Source organism: Corvus moneduloides, chromosome 2 (genome assembly GCF_009650955.1).
Source record: "Corvus moneduloides isolate bCorMon1 chromosome 2, bCorMon1.pri, whole genome shotgun sequence".
NCBI lineage: Eukaryota > Metazoa > Chordata > Aves > Passeriformes > Corvidae > Corvus > Corvus moneduloides.
Genome location: NC_045477.1, coordinates 105534770 through 105548517, shown reverse-complemented (window position 1 = coordinate 105548517; position 13748 = coordinate 105534770). Strand labels below are relative to the sequence as shown.

The window sequence follows — 13748 nt, the reverse complement described above, 5'->3', positions numbered from 1 at the left end:
ACAAACTTCTTGAATTTGCTATGCTTTTCTGCAAACAGTGCTGCATTGCAAACTCCTGCACGGTGCTGTGTGTGATGAAAGAAGAGAGCACAGCTCAAAGTTCTCCTTCTTTAGGCCATCATGTACTCTGGTTACTTCTGAGTAGCATCCCTGTCTGGGTCTGTGTATGTGCCTGGTGTTGTTTTGTGCTGCTGTGTGAGAGAATGAAGCAATGCAGCAAAATCTGAACAAAAATTTACCACCTTTTACCAAAAATGTATTTTTCATACCAACTTTCCTGAGTCTTCAGCCCTAATTAATCCTCTTTCTTGATTATTCCCTTAAAAATGAGTGAAGTGCACCAATTCACAAAGTCTACTTAAGTACATAGAGCCATGAGGCGTATCTGCATATAGGATCATTGCTTCCATGCACTTTCCCATGAGTTTTGTGACTAGCTCTCTGAGCCTGGCAGCAGGACTGAATTACTGGCATTGTAATGCCTTGCTGAGCTGTGATGGTGCTTTTGGAGAATATCTTGGGTATCACATGCTAGAGGGGATATCTTGGGTATCACATGCTACTACTTGTAGTGGGAAATAGGGAGGGTGAGAAGAAACCCTCTGGCAAGTTCAGGTGTGTTTACACTGCTTAACCTGCATTTGTAAAAACAGATATTTACCTAGTCACAGGCAAAATTGTTGCTTCTCCTCGTCAGATGAGTCAATTCACAAAGAGACAAAGTTCCATGGCATTCCTGCCAGAGGACAGATTTTTGTATCAGATACATTGAACAGGCTGAAATTATATCTAATTAATGACTGTGTAAGCTGGCCTTGTGCTAGAAGGCCATATGTTCATTTGTGTAGACATGATGAAGACAGGCAAACAGCATCTTCAGAGATTACAGATCTGCCCCAGAGCTGCTTACTCACTGCAAAGCACTTGATGAGGAAGGCAGTGCTGATGCCAACCACCTGAAGTAGCACTGATGCTCACTGATTGTACATGCACAGATATAATATTATGTAAATGTTCATGGCACATTGCTGCCTGCAGTCTTTTGTCACTATGGGATAGGATCCTCAGCATGTTAATTGGTTGGCTTTACCTCATCTGTAGAAGGGCTGGGTTGTGGCATGAATGTTCAGATACTCAGGGCAACCTGTGTGTGGGCGCTAGCATGGCAGATAGCGTACAAATGTTTGTTTTCAAAGAGACAAGGGAAGCAGGCACGAGAGTGGGAATGGCTCACCTATGTGGAGTTACAGCTGAGAAATTTTCTCCAGCCTGTGGGAGCAAAGTATCTTTCATCATCAGGTCCACTAGTCCTGAAGATGTGTGCCATAGCTAGCAGGAATGTGTGTGTGCATGTACCTCTGTTAAGTATATTTCTAGCCAATGAGGGAAGGGAAAGTGTGTTCTAAAGGTGGACAAATAGTACTTCAGTGTAAAATCCCTCCTGGAAATCTCTCTCAGCCTTTGAGAAGGTACTGAGAGTGATTTTTAGTTGTTTTTCTTTTCTGGTTAAGGACTTTGATATCAACAATATTTCAAGGAGTGAGTAGGAGACTTTGGGAAGGGCCAGAGGAGAGACAATAGTTTTGCTGTGATCCGTTTTTCTAAGATGAATAGTGACCATTTTCCTTTCACCAGAGTTGTGTTGTCTCAGTGGGGAGATGATGACTTGGATTGCATAGGCAGAGTCTGGAAAAATTCTATTGAGCTAGAAGAGAGAGGCATTTCTTTGTCCTTGAGGTGTTTGTCCTCTGGGATAAAGGATAAGTCAAACAGGCTAATTTTGGAAAACTAAGAAGTCATATCATTTTTCCCTGGTATTTTTGCCATTTCTGACATCTCTGTCTTTCTGATACCATTTTTCTTCTGACTCTTACTCTGCCAGAGACCAGCATTCTGGGTGGATGGCTTTCAGTGCGCTTTTGCCTGCAAAGAAGAAACATTAGCCAGGAGTCAGAGAAGGGATATTGTTCAGCTTTGTGGCTGCATATATCCTCACTGTCTCCAAACAGGAGCCCTTAAATCCCCCAAAAGTGAGGATTTGCGTTAGAAGATGGGAAGGTTTATAGTTACTTGGCAGTGATCTTGAACCACTTTTCAATCTGTCTGTACACCATCAGTGGGCAAGTGGGCTTTTCTGATCAATTGAAGAAGAAATTTGAGAGATTTTAGTTGTCTCAGTATTTCTGTGGGTTTAGATCTTAATTATCCTTTTGTGCCATTCTGCTGAAGCGTGTTTGTTAATCACTCCAGAGTACTTTAGCTTCTTTCAATATATTGAATTCCACTTGGATGCTTTTAAAAGTGTTTGCACAGCATATGCCTTTCTTAGGAGTATGGGAAATATCCACAGTCTGAAACAAAAGTGCAGTGTTCCAAACTCAACATCCATGTTGTTATCCCGTAAATTAGTACGCACTGTGCTGTTACGTAAGTTTGCCTTGTGTCAGAATAATAAAAGCTGAGTGTTCTAAAAGGCTGATAAGCCTGCCATGAAGAATTACCTTGTTCAAATTCTTCTGCCTTAAAATAACACCTGTTGCTTTACTGACATGCTGGTAGTATAGTGTGTCTTGAGAACTAGCTTAAAAAAAGAAAAAAAGAAAAAGGCAATTTTTCAGGCCGTTCAGGTCTGAGCTTTGGCAGCCTTGAATTTAGTATTGTCTCAGAGCCACTCTTAAACAAAAGGACTTCAAGAAAGCACAGCTGTTCTGTATTTTTGGATATTAAAAATGGACAAAGTCACTTTTCAGTAATACTGCCATAGCCTCGAGGACTGAATGCAAAAAACAAGTGCTCCTTCTGTTGGCAGGTGGGAAGTTCAATCCCTTAAAATGCAAAATAAAAAATAATAAAATAGATGGTTGTGCAGATTCTGAGGGTAGCCTGCAATGAGGGTGAAGGGACAAGTACCCCACAGCTGCCAGAGAAAATCACTGCTGGCAGTGTGTGCACATAAAGTGACAGCGCGCTTCCAGCAGCCCTTAAACAAGTGGCGGGGGGGAGAGGGGAAGTTCACCCCTGCTACCACAGTTCTGCACAATGATCGCCTTTCTGGGTGCCGGGGTCACAGCTGCTGTCTGGAGATTACGTACAGAAGCACTCTTCTTCTTGGGAGAATGAGGTTTCCTGGAGGATTAAGCACAGGCTGAAAGCAGGAGGAGTTATTCAGGAGGGAGACAAAGACTGTGAGCCCAGGGCTGTGACAGGCGACAGGGGCGGAAGACTGTGAGCAAGAACAGCACTGCTGGGGGTTGCTGCTTGGATGGGAGAGTCTCCAGCTGGGGATCCTGAAGTGGTCCAGTTGTGGGGTGAAACCCACTGAGCGTTTGGTATGACCTTGCCTTCTGGCAGGACTCGGAGTGCTGCTTTCCCACTCACGTGGGAAGTGGATGGAGTCTGAAGGGTTCTGCCACCTCCTGCATCTGAACTAAAGCCATTTCTTTGCTCTTAATCTCAAGCCCCGTTTAGTATTCAGAAATAGTGATCAATGCAGTAATCTGAACCCCCATGTAAAGGTACATATACACTCCCCATCTGCTCAGAAAGTGATGCTTTTTGCATTTTTTTCCGGCCACTGACATGTTTCACCATGCCTTCTGAGCCTGCTGCTTTAGTGCTTCCTTCTTCCCTCTTCCTTTTTAGCTTTTTTTTCTTTTTTGTCTCCTTTTTTCTCTCTTATACTGCTATTTCACCTCTTGGGTACACACATTCCCAGGCAAGTATCCAGAATATCCTTCACCCACATATCATGTGCCAGCACCTCTGTTTTGTGTAGGAAGGTCTTCTATATTTGAAGCCAGGGCCATCTGTCTCAATGCTGAAAAAAAACCCCAGGTTTCTTGCAGTTTTCTGCAAGGGCAATGGCCACAGTTCTTCTGCATAACTTTAAAAGGAAAAATGCAACCTATTCTATAATAATAATATTTGAAACTTCTATCCTATTTATCAGCTCTAAAGTTAAGTCTTATTTCACCTACTGGATCAAATTTCCCACAGATCCCATATGCCGGCAACTTCTTTTTAGTGGCCTCAGAATCCACTAGTGCTTTTTATAATCTGAAACAAATGAGTGCTGCACATAATGTAGGAAAGGAGAGGTGGAGGCAGAGGAGGCTGACAATGCATGCATTCAAACGATGTGAAAGTGCAAGTGGGAAAAATATGACTGTGTTGGTAGAACTTGTCAGAGGGGGTTTCAGGCAGATCATGTATTAGCAGATTATAGCTATTTCTAAAGCAAAAGAATGAAACTTCTTAAAAGGAGCAGAATTCCAGAAGGATGCTAATGAGTAAGTATTGGGTACCAGTGTTTAAATGTAATGTCATAGTTGCTAGTTACTGTCCCTGCTGTATAGGTATTTCCTAAGTGCAGTGTGAGTCTTAACCAAATTACATTTAAAACTCCATTTCCACTTGCTCTGTAAAATCCTCTCTAAAAAGGAGCATTGTCAAATAAATTGGTAAGAATTAAAATACTGCTGTTGCAGCTGAAAATTGTTCATGCTTTTTATGTCGCATTTAGGCACAAACATAAATAAACAGGAAATCATACAAAAACTATTGAGAGGAGAAACTCAGTGTGAGGTAGAAATGTAGCCTGTGCTACTCAATTCTGGCCCTGGTTGATATGCTGTTAAGAGCAAAATGCTGAAGAGTGCTCCCTTGCAAGGAGGAACTGAAGCAACTGTGATTTTTTGATTTTTTTTTTTTTTTTTTTTTTTTTTTTTTTTTTTTTTTGAGTCACAAGTCTTGTGAAGAGTACTGATGACTGCCCACATCTGGTGAATTGGATTAGAATCTAATTAGCATGCAGAGTTTAGAAAACTTTTATAAAGTTTCAAAAATAATGTGAAAGAAAGAAATAGCTTAGCTAAAAATTCAGAGAAGAATTACTGATGTGTTCCTCTGAGGATAACTTGAAAGTAGCTTTCCTACTCCTTGAAGATGTGGCTCATATGAATGGAAACCTATTTTATTTGTTAACATTTTCTGTTCAGATAATTTGTTAAGTTTAAAGATATCTGTGGTATCTAATTGACCCCTGTAGCTAAGAGTCCATCTGGAAATGCAGGCACATACTGTGAAAGATCAATAACGTGATTTTAGAGTTTGTGGAAGTAATTTTTGTGGCCTAGTTTATGCATCAAAAAGGGTAATACACCTGTTCTACATTCGTGAAGTACCTTAGCAAACACAAAGTTTATATACTTAGTTTTTCAACACTGTGTTGTGTGCATGTTTCCAAGCAAAAACATGCTTTCCCCTTTAATCTCATTCACTTACATGTACATCAACTATTCCGTATAACAAAGTGGTTAAATTCAGGCTGAAATGTGGTCCAAAGGAGAAATGGAGGCAGAAACTCCTTCTGTAACTCTTACTGTAGAGGAGTAGAAATTCTTTCCCTGTGTCTCTAAACTTAGGGCTTACATGAGCACTGAGAAACATTATTTTTGAAAAGAAAACGGTGATTCGTGAGATAGAAATTACAAATATTTGAAGATGTAAATGGCTGATTTTTAGTCTTCCTTCTCCATTGCAATTCTGAGTATCTGCTGAGCTTTAGGTGTGCAATCTCTTTTTTTCTGTGGGACTGCACAGGGCTTATTTACAGAGCATATCCATAACAGTGCTTAAACTTGCAGGGGTGGAAAGTAGAGCCCACTCTGTATTGGTAGTATGTATTTTGTGTCCTGAAGGAAAAATCTTAGACAATATTTATGAGAACGGATCAGCAGAACACTGTCAGATGATTCAAACTGTGGAAAAATTACATTTCACTTCTGTAGAGCATCCCACATACTTAGTTGCTACATCTTGGCTTAGTTGGGATATATTTTTTTATATATATATATACACACACATATATATAAATTTTTTTCTCTTTGATCTATTTAGAAGAGAGATGAAATTCTGTCGACATCTGTGGTGATGTTACATTGCAGATAGAGCACAGGTAGAAAGAAGGGAGGAGCGTGTCTTTTGGGGAGAAAAGTGTTTGTAAGTATCCAGGCCTGTGAGTGTTTCTGGGCTTCTTAGCTTCAGTGGTACAATTCTGTGAGGAAGCCTCTCTGTAGCAGAACACAGGTTATTTCTCCCCAGTTTGGGATCAGCTTGTACAGCATGTCTGGGACCATGAAGGATCCCTGTGGGAAACTTCAGGGCTATAGAATCATGGACTCTGTCCAGGCAGTGCACTCCAACTAGGATGCATAGGATGACGTGGGGGAAGCATTTACTTCTCCTCTCACCCTGTTCTATGCCTACTTGCATCACTCTCCTGATCTTGGTCATGATGTAGCTGGTGGCCCAGATCTTCAGTATTTGGCATTCTCTGCTTTCCAACCTTGATCTGAAAGGAATTTTCTGTTTTCTGAATCCTGATCCTCTCTCCAAGGGAAACCTTGAAAGCCATGGTACTTTTTTCTTTAACATCTGTGTGTCTGAATGAGTTCTGGGACTCTTGCATTTGGAGCAGAAAATTTAGACTAGCAAATTTCTACCATTCCCTGAGAAGACTGAAAATCAGCTCTGCCTTGATACCTGCAGCAAGAATCCCCAAGTCAGGGCAGTGTTTAGAAAGTAGCAAAAATAGTAACGATCCTTGAAATCAGTTTTGTTAGACTGAGTTAAAAGGACAGGAAAGGAAATGTGTGGAGCTTGTCCTGCTTCATAGCACATCAATCTCTTGTGTGAGTGCCAATAGTTTTGGGGTTTGTTTTTTTTTTTTTTTCATGAGATTAATATAGAAGGCCAGAAACTATTTCTGCCTACAGGAGCAGGCATAGTATATCCTGAGCATTCTCTGTGTCTTCCTCTTCTCACTGAATGCTGAAGCGTGAAGCATATTCTGAGATGTTTCTATGCTGTGCACTAGCACAGCAGAAAACAGCAGTAGGTGGGATATTGGAAAAGTTAATAGCACTTACTCAATATGGAGCTGAGAAGATAGTTTTGTTTCAGTAAGATAGTGACTCGTGATGCCAAAATAAATGTGATGAGGATGGTTTATTTTAGCTTAGATATCATACCTACCTGTTGCGGTCTGAGATAAAGCAAGTGAACCCTCAGTAAGCAGACCGTCAGAGTTCAATACCCTGTAGTGATCCAAGTTGTAAAAGCCTGCCTCATCACATGAGAACACAGAGCGCTCTTTCTGGGGCTCTCTGAAAGGAAGAGTGGTGTCTTTGTTGGCAGGGTGCTGCCCTGTGCCAGAACACCACAGCGGATGGCGGCATGTGCTCTGTATTCATCCTTGGTCTGAATCCAGTGAATCTGAAGAATAAATGAAATTTGAGAATATTTCCTCGATTGGTAAGTGCTGTGATCATGTCCCTTTGAGTGTCAGCAATGTGAAAGGCATTGGTTTACCCTGGTCTGAGTTTTTTCACTTCCTTTCTTCTTCACACCCCAAGATGCTGAAGAGAAATTGTGCAGGTGAGACATAGTATTTCTAAATAAGTGGAGGGCTTTTTTTCTCAGCTTTCTCTTTCCTTGATTTAAATTCAAAGTTATGACACTGTTTTACCTGAAGTTTCTTTTGATAGACATTCATCCCTAAGTAGCATAAAATCTCATTGCTGAGTTTACTGGACCTTTCTAGTGGTCAGATCTCTTACCACCTGTTGTGTGTTGACCCTGGCTAGATATTAGGTGCCCTCCTCAGCTGTGTAATGCAGAGAAAATGTAGCAAAAGTCTCATGGGTTGAGATAAGGAGAATTCTATGTGAATGGAGCTGAGATCTATTTTATTTCGTTTTCTGTTGTGGGATTTTATTCCAAAGGAGTCATCTCAGAAGGAGCACTTACAAAGTGAAGTTCTCATTCCAGTGTGAGTGAGAAAAACAGTCTCCATTTTGGTCTTTAATTCCTCTTTTCTCCTGCCTAGACTGCTTTGTTACTCTCACCCATCTGTTAATGACCTAATGAAGGCCTCTGAAGGGCCTCTTAAGTCCCTTCTCTTTTGCTTTGACATTAGACCTTCCTGTGCTAACATGTGGCAGCCTTGTCTACTACTTTGGTACCAAGTTGTGAAATGCCTCAGAGCATGGGAAAACACATGTCCAGCCCAGCCTTTAAAGGCAATGTTCATGTGGTGGTAGAGAAATACTGCCAAATAATGTGTAGTCCTCTCCAGCCGGATTCCTTTGTGCCCCTGAACAAACACACTAAAAGTGAACCTGTGGCTACTGGAAACTATGAAAAAGCTTTCCTGGGAGTCAAGTTGGCAGAGCTGGTGCATCAGAGAAGAGTGTGAGTCACTAGGGGTCAGACCCTCGGTCTGTAGATGCTCAGTGTTGCAGAGGACCTTGTGGTGAGAAGGGAGGGTCCCTGCCGGAGGGAGGAGGATGTCTACAGTCAGACCTCAGTCGCTGCTGCGCAGTTGCCATATGGACACTGTACTGTGCCAGGGCCAGGAGCTCTGTCATTGTGGTGGAAGTCAGTGAGTGAAATGCCTCTCCTGCCAGGTTGTGCAGATCTGCAGGGGCTGGCACTCTGCGGGAGGGAGCGCGGTGCTGCGTGGGCCGCTTGGCATGTGGCAGGGTGGAAGTGGATGGCTGAGAGCAAAGTGCTCGTGCACTGTTGAGTATCTTGAGCATTGCTGCAAAAGAAATCAAGGAGCAGTAATGGATCCTCATCCTCAGGAAAATTTTCTCAAACAGAACAGAAGAGTCTGAACAAAGCAGACATTTCTCCTACAAGACTCCTTCTGCAGGCTGCAACCCAGGCTTTTTTCTGAAGAGCTTTTATATCCACCTCACTTGCAAGCTGCCTGCCTGGGATCTCATTGGCATTCTGCTTTTCTGCTGTAATCTCATGTTGTTAAGGAGTGTGATTTTTGTTCTTAGCTGTGCCGCATATAGAAGATTACATAAATACTGTGGAAATTTTGGGAGAGGGAAGAAGAAGAAAAAGAAGAAGAACCAAACCCAAACCACCAAATCCTTCCTCTAAGAAGCATTTTGACTTTGTAATCTTATGCCTTCCTCTCAGAGAAAATTCTGTTTAATGTAGGAGGAAGGCAGACATGCCTCTTTACCAAGAAAGCCATAAACTGGCTCCCTAATGGTCCAACTGTGTTAATGAGCAATTATAGACAAACACACTGAGCTGAGGTAGATTTTTTCTCCTGGCAGCTGTTGCCCAAAGATGTTTTGATGCACGAGTGCTTTTTCCTCCTCTTCTGTCTGTGTTGAACTAATTTCCATCTCCTTCCTCTTGCCCTCTTTTTCTGGGCAAATAGAAATTCACTTTCTAGGTTGAAGCCACTTCATAAAGGTTGTACTTCTGAGGTTCAGCTCTCCTGTTAAACCAAAGGATAATTCCAGGATGGGGGAAAGGCTTTTTTTTTTTTTTTTTTTTTTTTTGCTTCTCCTTACAGCACAGTGGTTCCGTTTTCAAAACTGGTATTTTCAACAGTGTGCCCGGGGTACAGGGGTAAAACTGAGCTGAATACAGGACCCTTTCTACTGGGTTACTGTGAATGTGTTCGAGTTCGGAAATCCTCGATGACAGGGTCCGTGCAAGTGTTGACGGCAGCCACACAAGCTCTCTGGGGGGTGGACCCTGAGCTGCACTTCAGTGGAAGCAGTGCACAGACACCGTGTTGCTCTTTGCAATATCGAAAGATTGTCTTTTTCTTCTAAAGTCTGAAACCGATCAAATAATAAGATTTTATCAGTCGTGCTTCCTTCTTTACAGAAAGAGTGAAAATTTGTTAAATATGCTTGCAACTCGGGAGAGAGAGGGGGAATAAAACTTCAAACAGCGATGCTAAAAACAGCCTGGGCTGCTTTTGTTTGGACTTGCAAAACGCAGCAGCTTAATGCCTCCATTGTATGCAGGGGGAAATATGCTAATTCAAAGCACATTTCCCATCAGAAGCCCTTTCAGGCCTGTCATCGCTGAGATATGAAGGATGATAAAAGCGGGAGCAGGGGGAGGCCCGTGCTCTGGGAGCGCGGCTCCGGGCATTGTGCGCGGGGAGCGGCGCTGAATGGGGCTGACGAGCCCGGTCACCCGTGAAGGCCCGGGCCGGGCGGGTTCCCAGGGGCGCCGGCTGCCCTGGCCCCTGGGACCCCCCATCCCCGCCAGCCGGGGTCCTGGGGCGCTCCCCGGCAGCCACCGCGACGGGGCGGAGGGGCTGCTGCTGCCAGGGTGTGCGAGCTCCGGCCACCATCACCCATCCCGCAGCCCCGGAGCCCGGGGGTTCTCTCTGTGCAACACGGGCAGCTACTTTCTGTTCCCTAGAAGTGCAGTTTAAGCTGAAATAACAGATTTTCCGTGACAAGGCCTCCATCGCTTCTTTTCCAAGCTGCTGATGCGTGCAGGGCAGTGGTGCTCACTGGCGGCGCCGCGCTGAGCTCCCTCTGTGAAGAGTCGCCTTCAGCTCGGGAAATGGGGGATGCTGCAACTGGCGTGACTATTTTCTTCTCAGTTATGCAACAGAAGGGAGTCTGTGAAATACTACTTAGTCTGTTGCCATATCTATATGATTGTATTTGAGGTTCAAATAAATACATTCATCAGTGTTTAGTATATATTAAAAATCTCTAAACACTAGAACACTAGTTGTTAAATACTGACTGATTTTTTTTCCTTCTCTCTTAAAGTTGTGAAAAGGTCTTTAAATGATGGGGTTTGTCTCAGGACCCTGTTGGTCCAGAACTAGGGAGATACTCAGGAATACATTTTCTGTTTTCCTTTAAACATGTGTAAGTGTTGTTTTATTGTAGAGAATTTGGGATTGAGTGAACTTGATGATCTGATAACGTTGCTATGATATTTGCTTGGAAACAGTTTGAAATGGCAGTGAAAATTTAGTTATAGTTGTTTGTTTGGCTCTATAAATCTGCAGTGTACTAATGGCAAATTAAACTAAGAAAATGGGCTTTTGATTGCTTTTGCAATCTGGTCGTGTTCTGTCTGCAGTAGAAGTATCTGCTACACTCAAACACACAATTAGTTTCTGAGGACCATGGCTGGAATTAAGCATTTATAAGTACTTTTAAAGCTGTGGCTGGTCTTCAGTTTCTTCCCTGTACTAATAAACTTGTGAACAGGCAAGTTGGGCTGGGTGATTTTGGCTGGGCATGGCTTGGTCTTTTTCTGCAGCCTGTGGGCAAGTCTCTGAGCTGCAATGAGAGGAGCTCTGTCCCATGTTGAGCAACATGCCTCTGGTCACCTTCAGGACAGTGAGCATACACTTGATGTAGTAAAGTTTTTTTCCACTCAGAGTTCTTCTTACAGACCGAAGAAAGAACCTTAGCCAGAGCCTTGGGTGTTGTTTCTGCCTTGTGCTTTTCTCATTGTTTTAATTGTAGGGTTTGTTTTAATATATCCATCCCTTCTCCCTTTCTTAACTCCTTTCTTTTCCTCTCCAAATGGTGCAGAAAGGTGGAACAGATAACTACTTCAGGAATCAGTAGTAGTGATATACATATGGAAGAGGTGTCTGTAGTACTACTGAAATAAAAAATGCCTGGGGCATTTTCAATAACGTATGTCAGGGTCTCCAGAGGAAACACATAATGAGAATGCTTAGTGTTTACACTTGGGAAGCTCTGAGTGCAAGAGAAATGGTTACAAATGTGCTGAAAACCAGAGCAGAAATAAGATGGGATGGGAATGATACGAGGGACAGATGAAGAAAAGTAGATGCTAAATGAATTTCACTCTGAGTCATAACAGAGTGCAGAAATTATGCCTTTCAGCTGTTTAAAACAAGTGAATGTCATGTTTGGAAAGAAACAGAAATGGGGATATAACTAGGGATAGCTCAAAAGAGAGTCTGGGTGGTTTTCAGGCAGCAGGACTGGAGGCCATTTCAGAGACAGGGACCCTGCTCCTTCTGGAGAAGCTGCTCCTTCTGCACTGACTGCAGCGGCACCCTGCCCATTGTGCAAGCCCTCCTTTGTGCCAAGCCTCAAAACCTGCCGGGCCACAGAATGGCTCTTCTCTCGAAACATTGAAAGGCTCCAAGCTTGAGACACTTAGAAAATTAGGCGAGATAAAGTGTTGGAAATGTATACTCTAGGGAATAATCCTGCCCTGGCAAGGGATTTTACTTGACAGCCTATCTGGGAATCCAGGCTGAAAGCTGCTACTTTGTCCTTAACTCACCCTATAGCACTTTTGTCTAAGAGCTCACTTTGTATGCAGGATCACCCACTGCTGAGGTACGGCAAAAATCGAGGCGTGACATGATCCAGACGGAGCTCCAACCACACTCGTTGTTAGCAGGTTAAGTCATTCCCTGTTTATAAAGGTAGAGGGGTGGGGTTTTTTTCTTAATTGTGCTGAACTCGTTGAGTGCACACTTAGCTTTTTATGGGCGCAAGTGAAAGACCTGTGAAACACTTGAGTGGCCGTTGTTTGTTGTTCACCGGCGGCGCTCTCAAAGGCTTTGCAAAGAACAAAAGAACCACTACTTTAGACATGACTGGGATCCCAATCGCTGCAGCTGGAAAGAGGGGACTGGAAAAGCTAGACCGGAGAAGTTGCTTGGCACATATTTAGTTGATGAGTTAATTGGACACTCTCAACGTGGGACTTGTTAATGTCCTGCTGCTTTCCTAATGAGGATATCTGCTGTTGCAAAGAATACAATGATTAATTGGGGACCCTTTCGTTAGTGTCTTAACTGAGGATTTCATGACTAGTCTCTTATGTGTGAACAGAAACTATATTTGCAATTCAACAGTCTGTCCAGCACTGCATGACAGAACTAGTCCAGGATCTTTCCCAAAGTATAGTTTAATTACACTGGAATGGGAATTTTCTGTCTCAGGGAAACAGCTACAGTCCTTGTGACTTACAGGGTGCTGAAGCTTCAAACAATGAATTTCAGTACCTCATACCAGTCATTATTCTGTAGCTTTCTTGTACGTCAACATTTTGACTGTTGGGTTAGGTGGGCATTTCAAAATGTTGACACACAACTGCCCAACAATCTATGAGTGGGTCTAGGAGCAATGTATGGCAGAGCCTTGGGCTGGTGGGGCCAGTTTTTCAGCCCAGGATACTGAGGCAAACAGGTACTCACAATGGTGCTCACAAGGCGTGGTTTAGCTCTATTGCAAACTCCAGTCTGATCTTGGGTAACTTGGTTCCTGGCCTTGAAACCTTGAGCTGGAGAAGTCTGTAGCAGTCTGTAGCACTGGGATGGTTCTGCCTTCGCTATCAAACTGAATACCTATTGCATGACTCTGTAAAGTAGTATGCATTCCTCACAGTGGTTCCAACGGTGCTCACATGGTTTACAGTTCAGTAAAAACATTTACATAACCGTATGCATTTTCTTCATGTACATATGAATATGCACACAGACGTGTTTTCTGCTTGTGTGCATACACATATCTACATCTGTGGTTTGCGCATGGAATCCTGTGTGACATTCTAGGAGGATTCTTCATCCTTGTCCCTCCCCATGTGTAGCCCCAGTACACAGCACAGTGTGAGGTACCCTTCTATAATGAACACCCCTGGTTTCTTTTTGGGGAGCTGTAGGGTTTTGCACTTCTTTTTATTTTCCTGCTTTTTTCCACGCTTTGTGAAAAGACTGGGCTGAAGCCAAGACTGAAGAACAAAACGAGCACTGAATAGATGAGATTGTAGGTGGGATGCTGAAGTCTATGCAAAGAGTAGGAGGGCAATTTTGAAAATCAGAACTGGATGTAAAGTTAAGAGAGGATTGTCTGATTAAATCTGACTTTGTGGAGCAAAAAGATAAGTTTGTGTCAAGGCTG

General features: G+C 43.0%; 1 protein-coding gene across 6 annotated transcripts in view; it reads left to right on the top strand.

Moving 5' to 3' along the window:
- The window catches only part of GPM6B (glycoprotein M6B), a 107059-nt gene that overhangs the window by 54937 nt on the left and 38374 nt on the right, over positions 1–13748 (top strand). For 2 of the 6 annotated variants that reach the window (XM_032100671.1, XM_032100665.1), the window contains exon 1: positions 7272–7314. The exons of 2 other annotated variants lie outside the window; for them this stretch is intronic. In XM_032100671.1, the coding sequence (XP_031956562.1) occupies positions 7287–7314 (28 nt within the window). In that variant the 5' untranslated portion in view covers positions 7272–7286. Of the gene's footprint in view, positions 1–7271; positions 7315–12162; positions 12244–13748 lie in introns of those variants that run through there. 2 more of the 6 variants (XM_032100668.1, XM_032100669.1) reach the window with 2 other exon arrangements.